We start from the raw sequence: 13,750 nt of genomic DNA on the forward strand, positions 1-13,750 counted from the left end.
TGATTTTTTCCTCCCTTTTGGGATGGTTTGGCTCCTTCCGTAATCTGTCTAATTTGCTGCATGCAAATATTACAAATGTTTTATATATTCATGTAAGTAACCTATCATAAGTATATCTGCTGTTATATCACTGTTGGTAAGTTTGCTTCACTAATGGTAAGCTGTAGCAATCTGTGATAGTGCATACCGACTTGGCTGTACTACCATACTGCTTGGTGCTATTATTGATTGACACCATACTATCAATTGATACTGCATTTCTGGTAATAATTTGTAACAGCTTGATATATATTCATTCATATTCACTTTATTAATCTTTGTATTAGCTTTATTAACCGCAGATATATTTGCTAGTTGTGATTTTTGCAGCTGTGTACTTGCTAGCAGTGATTTCTGTGGTATTTGCAGTAGCCTGTGACAAAGAAGTTCAGAGAACAAAGCCTCTGTGTCCTTGTGTATTACAGAACCCCAGGAACCCACGGTCCGATCTCTACACAGCCGTGGGCTGGGTAACCCTTCAGGTCATGACATCTGCCGAATGCCAAACCACACTTTGAAACAAGCCCTTGATGTCAAAACACAGGGAATGTATTTTGATGCCTCAAACCCTCCCATATGTGGCACAACGTAATTGCTCTTCAGAATACAGACTATTTTTTTTCCTTGAAATTTAGACATTTTTATTTCCAATACTGTTTCTCATACAATCCAAATGAAAACATGTTCAATTGCCAATCAGACATCTGATCTATCATCATTTCTTGTTAGGCATTTTGATTACAACAAATGACTGTGCGGTTCACTGTTAAAAAGCAAGTTGTTCTCCTTGTAATAATAAGGAAAATATAAAAGTGGCCCCAGTGTCACACTCGGTAGCTTATTGTGAAAGTGGTTTGACAGTCTGGGTATAACAAACATTCCAGTTGGCTGATACGAAAGCAAGGATCAGCACGGGGCTCAGAAAACAAAGCACATTTCAACTGCAACCAGGTGTTTGTCAGAGAGTTTCACAGTTTCCAACTGGTTTTACAATGAGAATAATTTGTTTGTGCCATGTGTCAACAGTTTTACTTAAAACATACAATGAAAAATACCAACATGCTGTTATTCCTCTTAACAACAACTGCTGCACTACAAATTTTAATTTTTAAGTAGTAACATTCTCACATTACACTTGCAGGTTTTTTTTCTGTTGAAATATGTTCCCTTGTGTTATCACAGTCCATCCTTAAAACTCTATAACTAGAAAACCTATCTGTATAAGCAATATATCTAACACTTATAAGCCAGGGAAATGCTTTACACAAATAAGTTATATTTTGAATTTTTATTGTTGACAAAAAAACTGCCAAGGCAGCAACCAGTGTAACATCCAGTGTATCTAAACATATATGTTCCCATTCTTACCAACAGAAATCGGCTATGTATTCCTCATAAGTTTACTAACTGCCTATATTTTTATTGAAAATGTATTTTTCATTGAGACAACAATGAACTCACATTAGCCTTTTGCATGGCAAAACTCATCTAGTATTAACTGAATTTCTCACACAAGCTATATAGAAGTGCATATATTTTCCTTTTTTCTTTAGGGAACTTCTAGGAACAGAGCTCTGGGCAGTGCCAGCACTGGCAACTCACTTTTCACCCCTTTTTTTCCATCAGACGTTCCAGAATGTGTCCTTTTCTTTATTGTGGCCATCAGTAATTAGATTTTTTGAATGAGATTCACAGATGGGCTTTTATGTACTGTTCACATCTGTGCATCTTCTTTGGTGCCCCGCGAGTCAGTCAGTTATGGACAAGAAAACAGAAAATAAAAGGGACAAGAGACCCTCCTCTTGCATGGAGGAGTCAAAGTATAAATCTGTGCAATATAATGTTTTTGGTTACTTATACAAAGTAGGTCTTTAACAAAAGGATGAGAAGATTCTTTGCAAAAAGGTCAGGACACTATAGTAGGACTATCGGTTTCAACTGCCTTCTCCAAGCAGGTAGATTCAGAATTTGAAAAAGCTCTCCTGGCTTGGGTAAATTGGGCTAAAGTGGATTGAAAATTCAATTCAAAAGAGAATTCAAGTTACAGGCAATTTAAAATTGAGTCTTGCTTTTCATAAGAAAGGCTGGGCCACCTCAGTTGAGTAACATAAAGAAACGTTACTTATGGAAAGGCGTACATTGAAGTATGTTCTTCCTTCCAACATGTATTTCTCAAACATTGTTGAGAAATGAGAACAAAATCTTAGTCTACTGACTGTGCTAAGGGGCTCCACCTTCCATTTTCCACTGTCTGGAGCCTCTTGCATCTCCCATCCTGTGTGTTGCACAACACCCCTTGAAGCGTACAGAGGATTTCATTGAGCAGCCATCCCAAAGGAAATAATCCTTATAAGGAAATCTAGTCTCTAAAAAATTTCATGTGCCTGCATGGTAAGTGGGTAGTTGAATGCCTGCATGTTGGCTTTCATTGGACATTGATACCTGTCTACCCATGGATTTCGTTCTTGTATTTTGATTTTCCAAACATAAGCACATGAGAATAACTGTATATAGGAGAAATCCCACCGAATTCAAGCAGGTATGCATGCTCATACAACTGTTCGTTTGACTGTGGGGTTTGCAACTGGAATTATCAAACCCAGCTGTTACCCATGAAAAACTCCTCCTAAACTCAGCATGGGTTTGGAAGGAGTTAAAACTGTTGGATCAACTAATCTAGGTTTCAGGATAATATAAAGCATGGTCTTATTCAGTCATTTCATTCATCATGTACCTTTTCGTGCAAGAACTGTCGTTTAAAAATCTCAACACGTAACACTTTTCAACACCTCATAGCTTTGGTTGATGCTCATTTTCTCTGCTTCCCTCTCTGACCACCTAGAAGTTGGCACTTAAGCTTACTGAACCCTTGATGATCTTGCAGATTAACTTCAGGAAGAGATTAAATGGTCATGATCTCATCTTCATTAAGAACTAACCACAAAATCTTCCTCTCAGCATAACTTTACAACAGTAAGTTCCTCCCTCACAACCTTGTAACACACTCTCCCATGCACCTACACAAGCATGAATAAACAAGAAAACAAAACATTATCAATCTGTTTCACTCACAAACTGAAGAAAGCTTATTTTCAGATTTGAATTCCTTGGAAGAACAGATGTTGTTGACTATAAAATGCAAGGACAAAAAAGATTTTGAAGAGAACAGCTTTTTTGTTTGTTTTGGGGTTTTCTTGTTACTAATAGTATAGTATTAAAGAAGGTCCCTGTAGCATTTTAACAATCTGCATCTCATACAGTTGAAAGACATCTGCTCTACTTAATGTTACCATATACAGTACTTCCTAAACTGCATTTTTAAAACTTCTTTTTAGGATTAACAATATTTCAAGTTCAACTGAGATGTTGTTATTAAACATCTGGAGATTGAAAATATGGTACTGGACAATGAAAGGACACCATCCCATAAAACACAACATACAAACCATTTTTCACAGTTCTAACAAAACAAGATTGTACATTAAAAGGTCACGAATAGCTCAGTACCTTGTTATGATCAAAAGAATATTAAGTCCAGCTGATATTGTCACATATTAAAGGCCAAATTCTGGCTCAGTGGGCAGTTGAAGTCTAAATGGATGCTTAGAGAAAAATAATATGAAGCCACCCTGAAGTGCTACACTGATAACCACATAATTTTTTAATCCACCTAAGACTTTTGGCCTGAAGTACATACCTAATTTGTGCTATGGAAGGAACACATGGCCGGTGGTACTTGGCTCCTGTCCTAGGACACATCTGGATGGACCTCTTGTGGCCAAGGGCAGTGGAGGCTGAGGAGCAGCCTTGCTTCTGGGTGTGACAGTTCTGGCAGGCACCTATACCTACTGCTCTGCCAGAATTTGGCCAAGAGTTCGAAATCCTGTACATCTTATCCAGTAGTCCCAGTGAAGTCAATGGAACTTTTTTGCGAGTAAGATGAAAAGGATTTGGCCTCCAAAGTTTTTAACCCTTTAAGTAGTGAGACAGCAGTTTCATTGCACTTAGCCCATCACTCACAAGTACCTTTCCACTCAAAACCAGAAGGTGGTTGTTGATGTATAGGAAGTGTTGGCTCACAAAAGAGGAAAGCGTGCAGCAACATCTGACTACTCGTAGCATTTTGGAACTCAGTTCCTAAAGGGAAAAAGAGACACTTGCATACGACACAATTTCATCCAATGTCTGTCTGAGGCCAAAATGATTGTTTCTTATATTCCTAAATACCATCTTACGGGTATCTTAGAAACACTAAAAAACTGGAGTACATATACAGCTATAATTGCATACGTATATGTATATATATCATTGGACTGGGTGGATAAGCAACTTCATCTAACAGTATTAAAATTTTACCAAAAAAATGTTGGAGCAGGTAGACTTCTCAAAGAGCTTCCTAAATACTTTTATAGGGAACACATGGTAGTGACTTTGGGAAAAGAGAAATTTTGCTCTCATCCACAAGAAACTTTTGGTGACTGGAATGGGCAAGAAAAGCACTTTTGTACTTAAAACAAAGTAATCTTACTTTGTTACACAATTCCATGTTTTGTTCTGTGACTGTGGATTTGAATTATTACTCATTTGAATTAAACAGTATAATTAAATTAATCAAAACTGTATGACAGAACTACTCTGACCAAAAGTTATTCCAATGCAGTAGATTCTAATAAAATGCAGCACTCAAAACCAGAATTTGGTATTTAAAATTGTATTGTCATGATGCAGACACAAACCCTAAGCTAGAACTGGAAAAGAAGACTGAGTACCATGGAGTTTAATCCCAGCTGACAGAGTGAATTACTTCACATCTAATACTGTGTCGTGCTCATGCTGCTGCTCAACATGTAGCTGCAACAAAGCTACAAAGAGCAGAGCATGAGTCCTGAAAGTGCTTGTCTCAACAATATCTGCACTTACTGAGAATTTTGTAGTGTTCCCCTTTTGCAAATGAGATAAAAATTTGCCTGTCTTGTACACATTGCTAGGAGCATACATAGCTTCTCCTTGGCACTGGAGCCTGGAGGTGTCCATGATAATCTGAGGACATTGCAGGTGAAACCTCTACAAATTGGTTAAGATGAGTGAACTTCTGCCCTTTTGGTTCTATTAAATAATTTTTCCTCCTTGTATTGCTTCTTTCTTCCCTCAAGAGAAGGATATAGACATTTTGTGCTGGCAACAGGCCTTTGGTATCAAATTCTCAGGGGATATTATAGGCTGCATACTACTTTGGCTAAGGGAATAGGATCAGGTTTCATGTTTAATTCCCCCACTGCATGCTGAAATTAGGAAGAAAAGTTCTTGAACAGGAGTCTGAGCTGAGCGAAGACTTCACTGTACTCACTGGGAAAACTTCACAGACTTCAACAGGCAAGGCATTAGTCTAGCCTTTGGAAAAACATGAATAAAATCTCCTCAGAAAATAAATAAGACTGTAACAAAAACTCCAAAAGCAGGTATATAATGGTATGCCCAGGAAAAGGTTAGTTTGGGTGATTTTGTGCCTACAGCTGCTAGGAAAGGCATTAAGGTATCTCTTTGGTACTATTAAGGAAAGCCTCTTGGATTTCATCCAATTTTCCCATGATCCACCATTTTCCTCACACATACTCTACTCTTAAAGGCAGATCCTGAAGTCTTTATTTCATCTTTGTTCCTCACTTGACTGGGAATTTGTCAGAATAATACACCATCAACCTCAGGTTCCTCTTGGCATGAGCTCAGCTTCCAGATTTTGTCCCTGCTGCAGCAGTCCTAGCTCCTTGCATTGGTGAGGACCTTCTTGAACAAGAAGGTAACCTGGATGTACATTCCTACACAGATGGGAAGACCAGGAATAGAAGACATACTGACTGGCCTTCATGCCTTCCACCTGGAGTGACAGGAGAGTCACCCTGGTGTGAGGAGGAGGTGGCACCCAAGGCAGCCCTTGGCGCTGGCCCATAAGGCCTACAGGAGCAAAAGTATTTTGTGGATTCAGGTCTTGAAAGCCATGTCAGAGCATTAGATATGAAAATGAAAGGGTTTCATGGCAGCAAATAGGGATCTCTTCTAACTTCTGAAGGAGAAAACATTTTGAAAGATTTTTTGTGAATACCACTGCCCCAAAAGGAAATTATGCACGTGCTACATGCAATTTTTTTCTTCTGTTTGTCAAAACGGAAAATGCTTAGAAAAGAACAGAACATGACAACATGGCCCATTTCTCATGCATGCCGAGATTTTTTACTGACAATATCTGACTTTCATTTTGGGTTCTGAAAGCATGTAAAACTCAATATTAAAAAAGCCTCACAACAATCTTCTGAAGCAAGTTTACTCTGTTTTACAGGTAAGGAAGCCAAGGCACAAAGAAATGAAATGATTTGCCATGAAACGATAACAGAGTGAGTCAGTGGCAAAGTCAGGAAAAAAATTCCATCTGCAGTCAGGGTTGAACTCTTCCTGTGAAGAAAATCCAGCTTATCCCTAATATGCTCTTTCCCGCCACCTGTATTAAGATCACGAAAAGTGGCCAATTTGCACCATTAGAATAAACTGCACTGTTGCAAAGCCAATGATTTTTTTTCCATATAAGCACAAAAATGCTACGTAAAGGGCTAATTATACTGCTGTGCTGGTAAACATTTTTTACTTATTGCTGGTTAGACCCGTATCTAGATACTGACTGGGACAGAAGAGACTGAGCTGGCCCTGGACTCTCTTGTCTTGGTGTTGGGCATGGATATCGTACAGCACGATACGCCCACAGTGGCCTCAGGCAGCTCGTCCTCCTCTGTCCATTCATTGAGATCCGGGTTGTAGCACTGAATGCACTTCTTATATTTTTTCTCTATTTCATTCCAGCCACCCACTAAGTAAATTTTCCCATTAAGGGTGGAGGCACCAGCCGTACTAACTCCCGTCTGAAGCGGCGCCACATAACTCCATTGCCCCGTGTAAGGACTGTAACACTCTACAGGGAGAACGTCGACCCTTTCGGCTCTTCCCCCCAGCTGAGACCCCCCCATGACATAGACCCTTTCCAGAAGGGACACCGCGCAGTGCCACCCCCTTGGGGTGCTGAGGCTGGCCTTATCCTGCCAGCTATCTTTGCTGGGATCATACATGCACACCGAGCGAGAGTAAGCGTTGTTAATGTAACCTCCCGTGACCAGGATCTGACCATCCACCACTGCGCTGGCGTGGCAGCACCTGGGCACCTCCAGGGACGCCTTCATCTGCCACTGATTCGTTGCAGGCACATAGCATTCGACCGAGGAGAGGCTCCCCTCCGAGTTGCGACCACCCACTGCATAAAGGAGGCCACTGAACACGTTCAGGCTGAAGTGGGTGCGCCGCTGACTCATGCTTGCCAGGTGAATCCAGGTGTTGAAACGAGGATCGTATCTGAAAGCATTAAAAAAGAGGGTGACTGTCTCATTGCTTTGCTACATTCTACAGTCCTGTCTCTGTCCCATTCTTGCTGCAGCTGCAGAGTTGCTAAAGTTTTAGTTAGTTATTTAGCCCATTAGAAGTTTGTGGAATGAAACTGGTATTCTTGGTTAAATTTCCAAATAAATTTAGTTTTTTATTTGAGAAAAAAGTGTTCGTATCGTTAAAACCTGGTATTATTTCAATGAAGTAAACCTGACTCTTCTGTAATTTGATTTTGTAGAATAACCTTGTTAGAATATTGGAAAGAGATCCTTTCGACATACAGTAGAAATTTTTGAAGTTTTTTTGCAATTTACACCTACATCACAGATGTCAAAATTTACTCAAAGCCTTTTAAAAAATGTTCAGTGGTGATTTATACTTGCATCTTTTTAGTACTTTGTAACAGTATGTGTTCTTTCCCTGCCACTCAAATGGAGTAAGAATTATGTGTAAAGAACATCTTTGTTTTCTAACACCATTCCTCTCTGAAATTACATTAGCTGTCCTTGACATTTAAATGAGCAATTTTGAAATAAGAAATAGCAAATTACGATTCTCGAAGGAGCTGAGTGAGGTACAATAGCAGGCCCATCCATTTCTCCTGTTGCATGCTGAGGGGATCAGAGAATCACACAAGAAAAAGACTACATGAAAGTAAATACTAATTGTTAGCTGTCATTAACATTGTCATCTGCAGCTCTGAAAGCAAGTCCACAGACATACCGATGTGAACTGACATGCCTGCGGTTAACAGCAGAACAGAGCGCAGAACCCATTCAGCTGTGGACCATGAGGATTCCCCCACCTCCTCCCCACAACCCACATTTGCATCCAGCACACAGCTCCTTGTGAGAACGTGAGGCAGAGCTTAAAGGCAGATGATCAGGAGACCAACAGCAGAATCTCCTTTATGTGATACATTTTTTTTGACAAAGTAGATTACACAATAAAAATTATCTAGAGAAAGGCTCTACGGAGGGATCTAGACCAGCTGGACCAATGGGCCAGAGATTGGCCAGGGGCACCAGGAGAGGTTTAGATTGGATATTAGGAAAAAATTCTTCACAGAAAGAGTTGTCAGGTATTGGAACAGGCTGCCCAGGGAAGTGGTGGAGTCATCATCCCTGGATGCATTTAAAAGATGTGTAGATGTGGTGCACAGGGACATGGTTTAGTGGTGGACTTGGCACTGTTAGGTTTGTGGTTGGAGTCAATGATCTTAAGGGTCTTTTACAACCTAAATGATTCTATGATTCTTTTTTCCTTAACTTTTCATGTTGGTTGATGTCTTCAGGAGAAGTTATCTGAATGTTCCTTTTGGGAGCAGAAAAGTGAGCATTGGTAGGACTGTGGCTGTGTATTGTCATTGAATGTCCATAGTCTGTTCATAGGTAAAAAGCTCAGTTGTCTCACCTCCAGCATTGTCAGCTTTTAGGCTGAAAAACCTAGTACCGCTAATGCATGTTAGTCTATGCACTCTTCTGATCCTGCTGTCACCATTGCAGTCCTTGGATGACTATAGATAGGAATTGTAATATTTCAGAAGTGAGATATTTTTTGGAGTACACTGTAGAAGAGAAATACAGCCTTCAAGAGACAGTGATATTGGTTCTAAAATATCCATAAATAACAAAGGTAAAGGATACGAAATGCAGTATAAAAGCTGTTGAAAATATGGTGGATGGTGCACAGAAAGTCAAGATTATAATACTTAAAAGGTGTTTTTCAGAACTTTCTGTGAGGCCTCAGAAGCTCTTGAAATTTAGGGAATCATCTTGTCTGATTTGGTACTTTTTAACGGTACTTTAGAGCATCCCAGAACTTCCTATTTATGTTCCTATTTATTTCCTCACTTGGAGTAAGTTTTCCCTGTCTTTTTCACTTCACCATGTGTAACCACGATGAAGTTTTTGCATAGCTTCAATTACATATTTCTGTTCATTCAAACTTTAATACAGACTAGCATCCAGACCTCCCCAGCCCTGTCCCCTTTCTATTTATCTGAGCAGTCATGCTGCACATCACAAACCAGCTTGGTCTATCTGTCTGCATTGTGTGGAATCAGACTCTCAATCCCCTTTAAGGAAATACCCAATTACCTGCAGAAATTGCTGACTGCATGCTTGGCTTGGTTCCTGGCATCATTCTGGTCTTCTCCACCAGCCACATAAAGAAATCCATCCATCACCGTCACACACTGATTAAAACTTTTAGCAGGCATTTCACTTAGCTTCTTCCACCCGTTTTCAGGATCTCTGTATAAGATGTCTCTGCTAAGAGACTTTTCTGTTAGAGCAGGGCGTCCCCCAACAGTAACTAAGACTCTGAAACCTCCACGGATCCTTGTTCTTCTGGACTGCAGTGTGTTCTGGTGGTAGGGAAGCAAATGGTAGTTCATGGCATCCACTAGCAGCTTGTGGCAGTCCGCATCTTGCATCATTCTTGGCACAGTTTGAACATAACTGACAAGGTCTTGGGCTGAGATGGTACCAAAACGGATGTTACCTAAGAGATCGGCAGCGAACTTTACTCTTTTTTGGTCAAATTCCAGCCATTTTATTGCGATCTGGAATGCAACAATTTCAGAAGGCAGCTGCAAGTCATCATCTGCAAGAAGTTCATTAATCTGATCAAAAGTAAGCTTTAAGAACTGATCAGTTTCTGAAAATTCAATGAAGTTGTCTCTAATAAACTTGTGTGCCGCTTCCTTGGTTGTTTTTAGTCCATATGTTTCTGCAATATTGGCAACATACATACAATTCTCAACATTGATTTCTTGGATTAGAAAATCAGAGCACATCTTTACAAGGGTGTGAATCTGTAGATAAATTGCTGTGGAAATAATGCTACCTATCGTATAAAGTGAGAGAGTAAGTTTCCCAGTGTAAGCATAGGAGATAACAGTAGCTAGACCCAATGGGGATACATCATTGAGGTCTACTCTTTGAGTGGCTGGATCTTTCTTTAAGATGTTGTGAAAGTACTCACTGCTTGAAGCCATCACCACCTTATGAACGTTGAAGGACTTGGTTTTGGTACTGATAGTCAAGTCACAAAGAAAATTTTCTTGTCTCATCCTGCTTAGACCTTCCAAGAGATTTGGGCTATATAATGGGTCGGAAACTTCAGATGAGATGCAGCTGAAACCATTTCCTCCATCTAAGAGTCCATTCAAGCCATTTAGTTTACTGAAGGGGCCGTCTTCCACAATTATAGTCATTTCATTGATATCTGCTTTGTTCTTCTTCACATTCTTCTTCTTAGGGGCCATGACTGCAATGAAATATTACAGCCAAGAGCTTGCTAAAAATAAAATCAAAAACATTGAGAGCTACACCGCAGTTATGAAATTTAATAGCTATGTGATTACGCAACAAATCTAACCTTTGTCAATACATATAAATGCCACAAAAACAAAGCATGCAGCATAATCTGTCTTCCTAAGAACTATTATACTGCCCTAAATTGTAATGTGGCTGCTTATTCATAACAATGGATACTCAACTTGTGAAGAACACACCTATAGATAACTAATTTTTTAAAAATAACAAGGTCATAAAAGTAACTTCCACTTGTTGTCACCACATTTAAAGAGTTAAATTCTCTAGATGAGTTTGCCAGAGTGTAAATATATATTTACATTAGCCAGGCTCTAGATCTGAATTCATTTGTCTGGAGCATAGGAAAGATACGGGCCTTCAACATTGTTCATCCTTCTCCAGGGCTAGTACATACTTACAGGTGAGTTCAGAATTTTAGCAGGAAATATTATGAGTGGGAGAAGTTACTAAAGAAAAAAAGCAAGATAAGACATAGAGACAAAGTGATTTTTAGTATGATGTCTTGTTGATTTTAGGTTTAAAATCTCCAAATTGCTTCCAGGTTTTTGTAGCTTTTGACGTTCTAGTCTGATGATATTCTGTTTCCCTGGTCAAATTCACAAATACCTCTACTCATAGCACACTTTGCTTGCTTTTCAATATCAGTAATTTGAATTAGCAATCTCACTTTTAGGATTTTGAGGCAATTTAAGGAGAAGAGGTCTAACTTTTATTTGAAAAAAAAGTCCTCCAAACTGCAGCAGGACGTGCTGTTTTAAACAGATTCTTTATGTGTGAAGGTTAATAATTACTCCCACAGATTTATGTTAGAACAGATATTTGAATTAGACATATCAACTCTAGGCAAGTTGCATCTTTTACTGAATTGAAGAACTAAGATTTTTTCAAATGCAATGCGAGATTCCCCCTAGGCAATTTTCAAAGGAGCTATTTCAAACAAATATAAGTATATGCAAATATACTTGAAGGAAAGCGCTGATCTTCAATAACAGTTAAAACAGAATTGCTGAGATCAGCATTCGAATAGACTCAAAAATAGAATTTATCTCCAGTATATCCATTGATTTTAAAACAATTTATACCAGCTAATTTTCTTATGATCCTTGCACTTACAAAAACCAGAACCTGAGGAAATACTACTTAACGATAAAACAAATGTCTGGATTATTTTAGATCAACTTGATAAAAAACCTCCAGTAATATTTCAATCTAAAATCTCAGCACATCAATTTTTCCTTAAGCACACAGCACGCAACAGAATGGTAATTTAATTATAGAAAGGAATGGTTGCTGCCTGTGAGCACCAGGATTTTTTTGCTGCTGCTGCTGTGGGGTGACGACCATGTGCGGAGCAGGCGAGGGAGAAGGCCATGTGTGCCCGAAGTGTCAGCCCGTGCTGACGTGAGCTGCGATCCCCGAAATGTCGGTGTGCCAGTGCAGGGTCAGCTGCCACCCAGCTCCCCCGGCTCCGGCTGCATTCCAGGAGCTGCATCTGTTGAGACCTATCAGAGTCACCTCCCAGAATAGCAACCTCCCAGCCGCTTGCCATTTTAAGAGAGGTTCAGTCAAAGGTATAGCTGGTGTTTTAGTATATTTGGTTGTCTAACATAACTTTTGTTGCAAAAAAGATATGATATTTTATGTGTCGTGCATATTTGTTGGCATAGAATAAAAGCAAACCAAGACTTTTGGATGTCTTTGTGTGTTATCCGCATAGTTATAGCTTTGCATATTAATAGCCACAACTTTATAGCTGGCAAGGGCATATTCTTTTGGCAGTTATATTTGTAGTTCTAAATATTTTTAGAGACCCATAACTTAAAAATTTTAATACATGCAGCACTTACTATTTATTGTCTCACCGTGTCATTGCAGACCTTATTTAAATATGTGACATTTTAAGCTCTTTGTTCAAAAATGTCGATTCTCCAAAGTTTTTTCTTGAAAAACTCTTTTCCATCAGCAGAAATATCACCAGCTAGTTTAGCATATAAGCATACAAGTGCCATGACATGCAAAACCAGTGAAACAAATCAAACTATCCTATAATAAAACCCAGCTACTAAATTTTGAAAACCCTGGATAATTTGGTTTTCTGTAGCCATTTGCTTTCACCTAATTTATTTCAGGGTAAAAACAATTCATGCAGAAGGACACTTGGGGTCCCAAAACCATGCATTCAAACAAACAACCTTCCCCTCTCCTTTAAAATGTTACTTCTATCCCCTATAAAAGCGAGGAGTTAAAAACCCCTTACCCTCCTCAGAAAAGTGGTGTCCCAGAGCTGTTCAAGAAGCTGTCAGTGAAAATGCCTTTTCCTTGGAAATGAGAAGACAAAAGGAGAGAAAATGTGGTAAAAAAAAGAGAAGAGAAAGATCAGAGGCTACTTTGTAAGTCCCAGTTTGTGGTTCCAGTGTGACACTTTGCTGTCACAGCGAGCGAGAGATGGGAGCCTGCGCTCGGGTGCTCTTTAAAATGACCCCTCCTCTCCGTGCCTCGCTCCTGCCTCTGCCCAGCACCAGCAGCTCAGCTCCCTCGGGCTGCCTGGCCCCCGGGACCGGACACAAGCCTGGACCCTGCCAATGAGCGGGTGTGAGGGAGGAAAAGGGGGAGAAAGTGAAAATGGTAGATCTACAATAGGTAATAATTGTCCCATGTAAGTGTAGGGTGGACCACTGGGTTCCCCACGTCAAAGTTGGGTGTCTGGTCAAAAGCCAGTACGCTCAGGGAAAGGGACAAGTTTAGACTGGACATATGGAAGAAATGTTTAACGACGAGAGTGCTGAGACACTGCAACAGGTTGCCCAGAGAAGTTGTGGATGTCCCATCCCTGGAAGTGCTCAAGGTCAGATTGGACGGGCCTTTCAGCAACCTCATGTAGTAGAAGGTGTCCCATGGAAGGGGGTTGGACCATTCTGTGATTAAATTATTCCGTGATCTAAAATAAC

At 39.8% G+C, this 13,750-nt stretch overlaps 1 protein-coding gene across 2 annotated transcripts; it reads right to left on the bottom strand.

Moving 5' to 3' along the window:
* Positions 1 to 2,031: 2,031 nt before the first annotated feature.
* Positions 2,032 to 13,515, bottom strand: KLHL31 (kelch like family member 31). Of its 2 annotated transcripts, none has more exons than XM_065630484.1 (3): positions 13,060 to 13,515; positions 9,561 to 10,734; positions 2,032 to 7,431 (listed from the first exon to the last, which is right to left on the bottom strand). In XM_065630484.1, exons 2-3 carry the CDS (start codon positions 10,730 to 10,732, stop codon positions 6,699 to 6,701), a joined length of 1,905 nt encoding a protein of 634 aa, XP_065486556.1. In that variant the 5' UTR covers positions 10,733 to 10,734; positions 13,060 to 13,515; the 3' UTR covers positions 2,032 to 6,698. The 2 variants fall into 2 exon arrangements, with proteins under 2 accessions (XP_065486556.1, XP_065486555.1); XM_065630483.1 differs by having other exon boundaries at positions 9,561 to 10,764; positions 13,060 to 13,513.
* Between the last annotated feature and the right edge of the window lie 235 nt (positions 13,516 to 13,750).

This window comes from Caloenas nicobarica, chromosome 3 (genome assembly GCF_036013445.1).
Source record: "Caloenas nicobarica isolate bCalNic1 chromosome 3, bCalNic1.hap1, whole genome shotgun sequence".
NCBI lineage: Eukaryota > Metazoa > Chordata > Aves > Columbiformes > Columbidae > Caloenas > Caloenas nicobarica.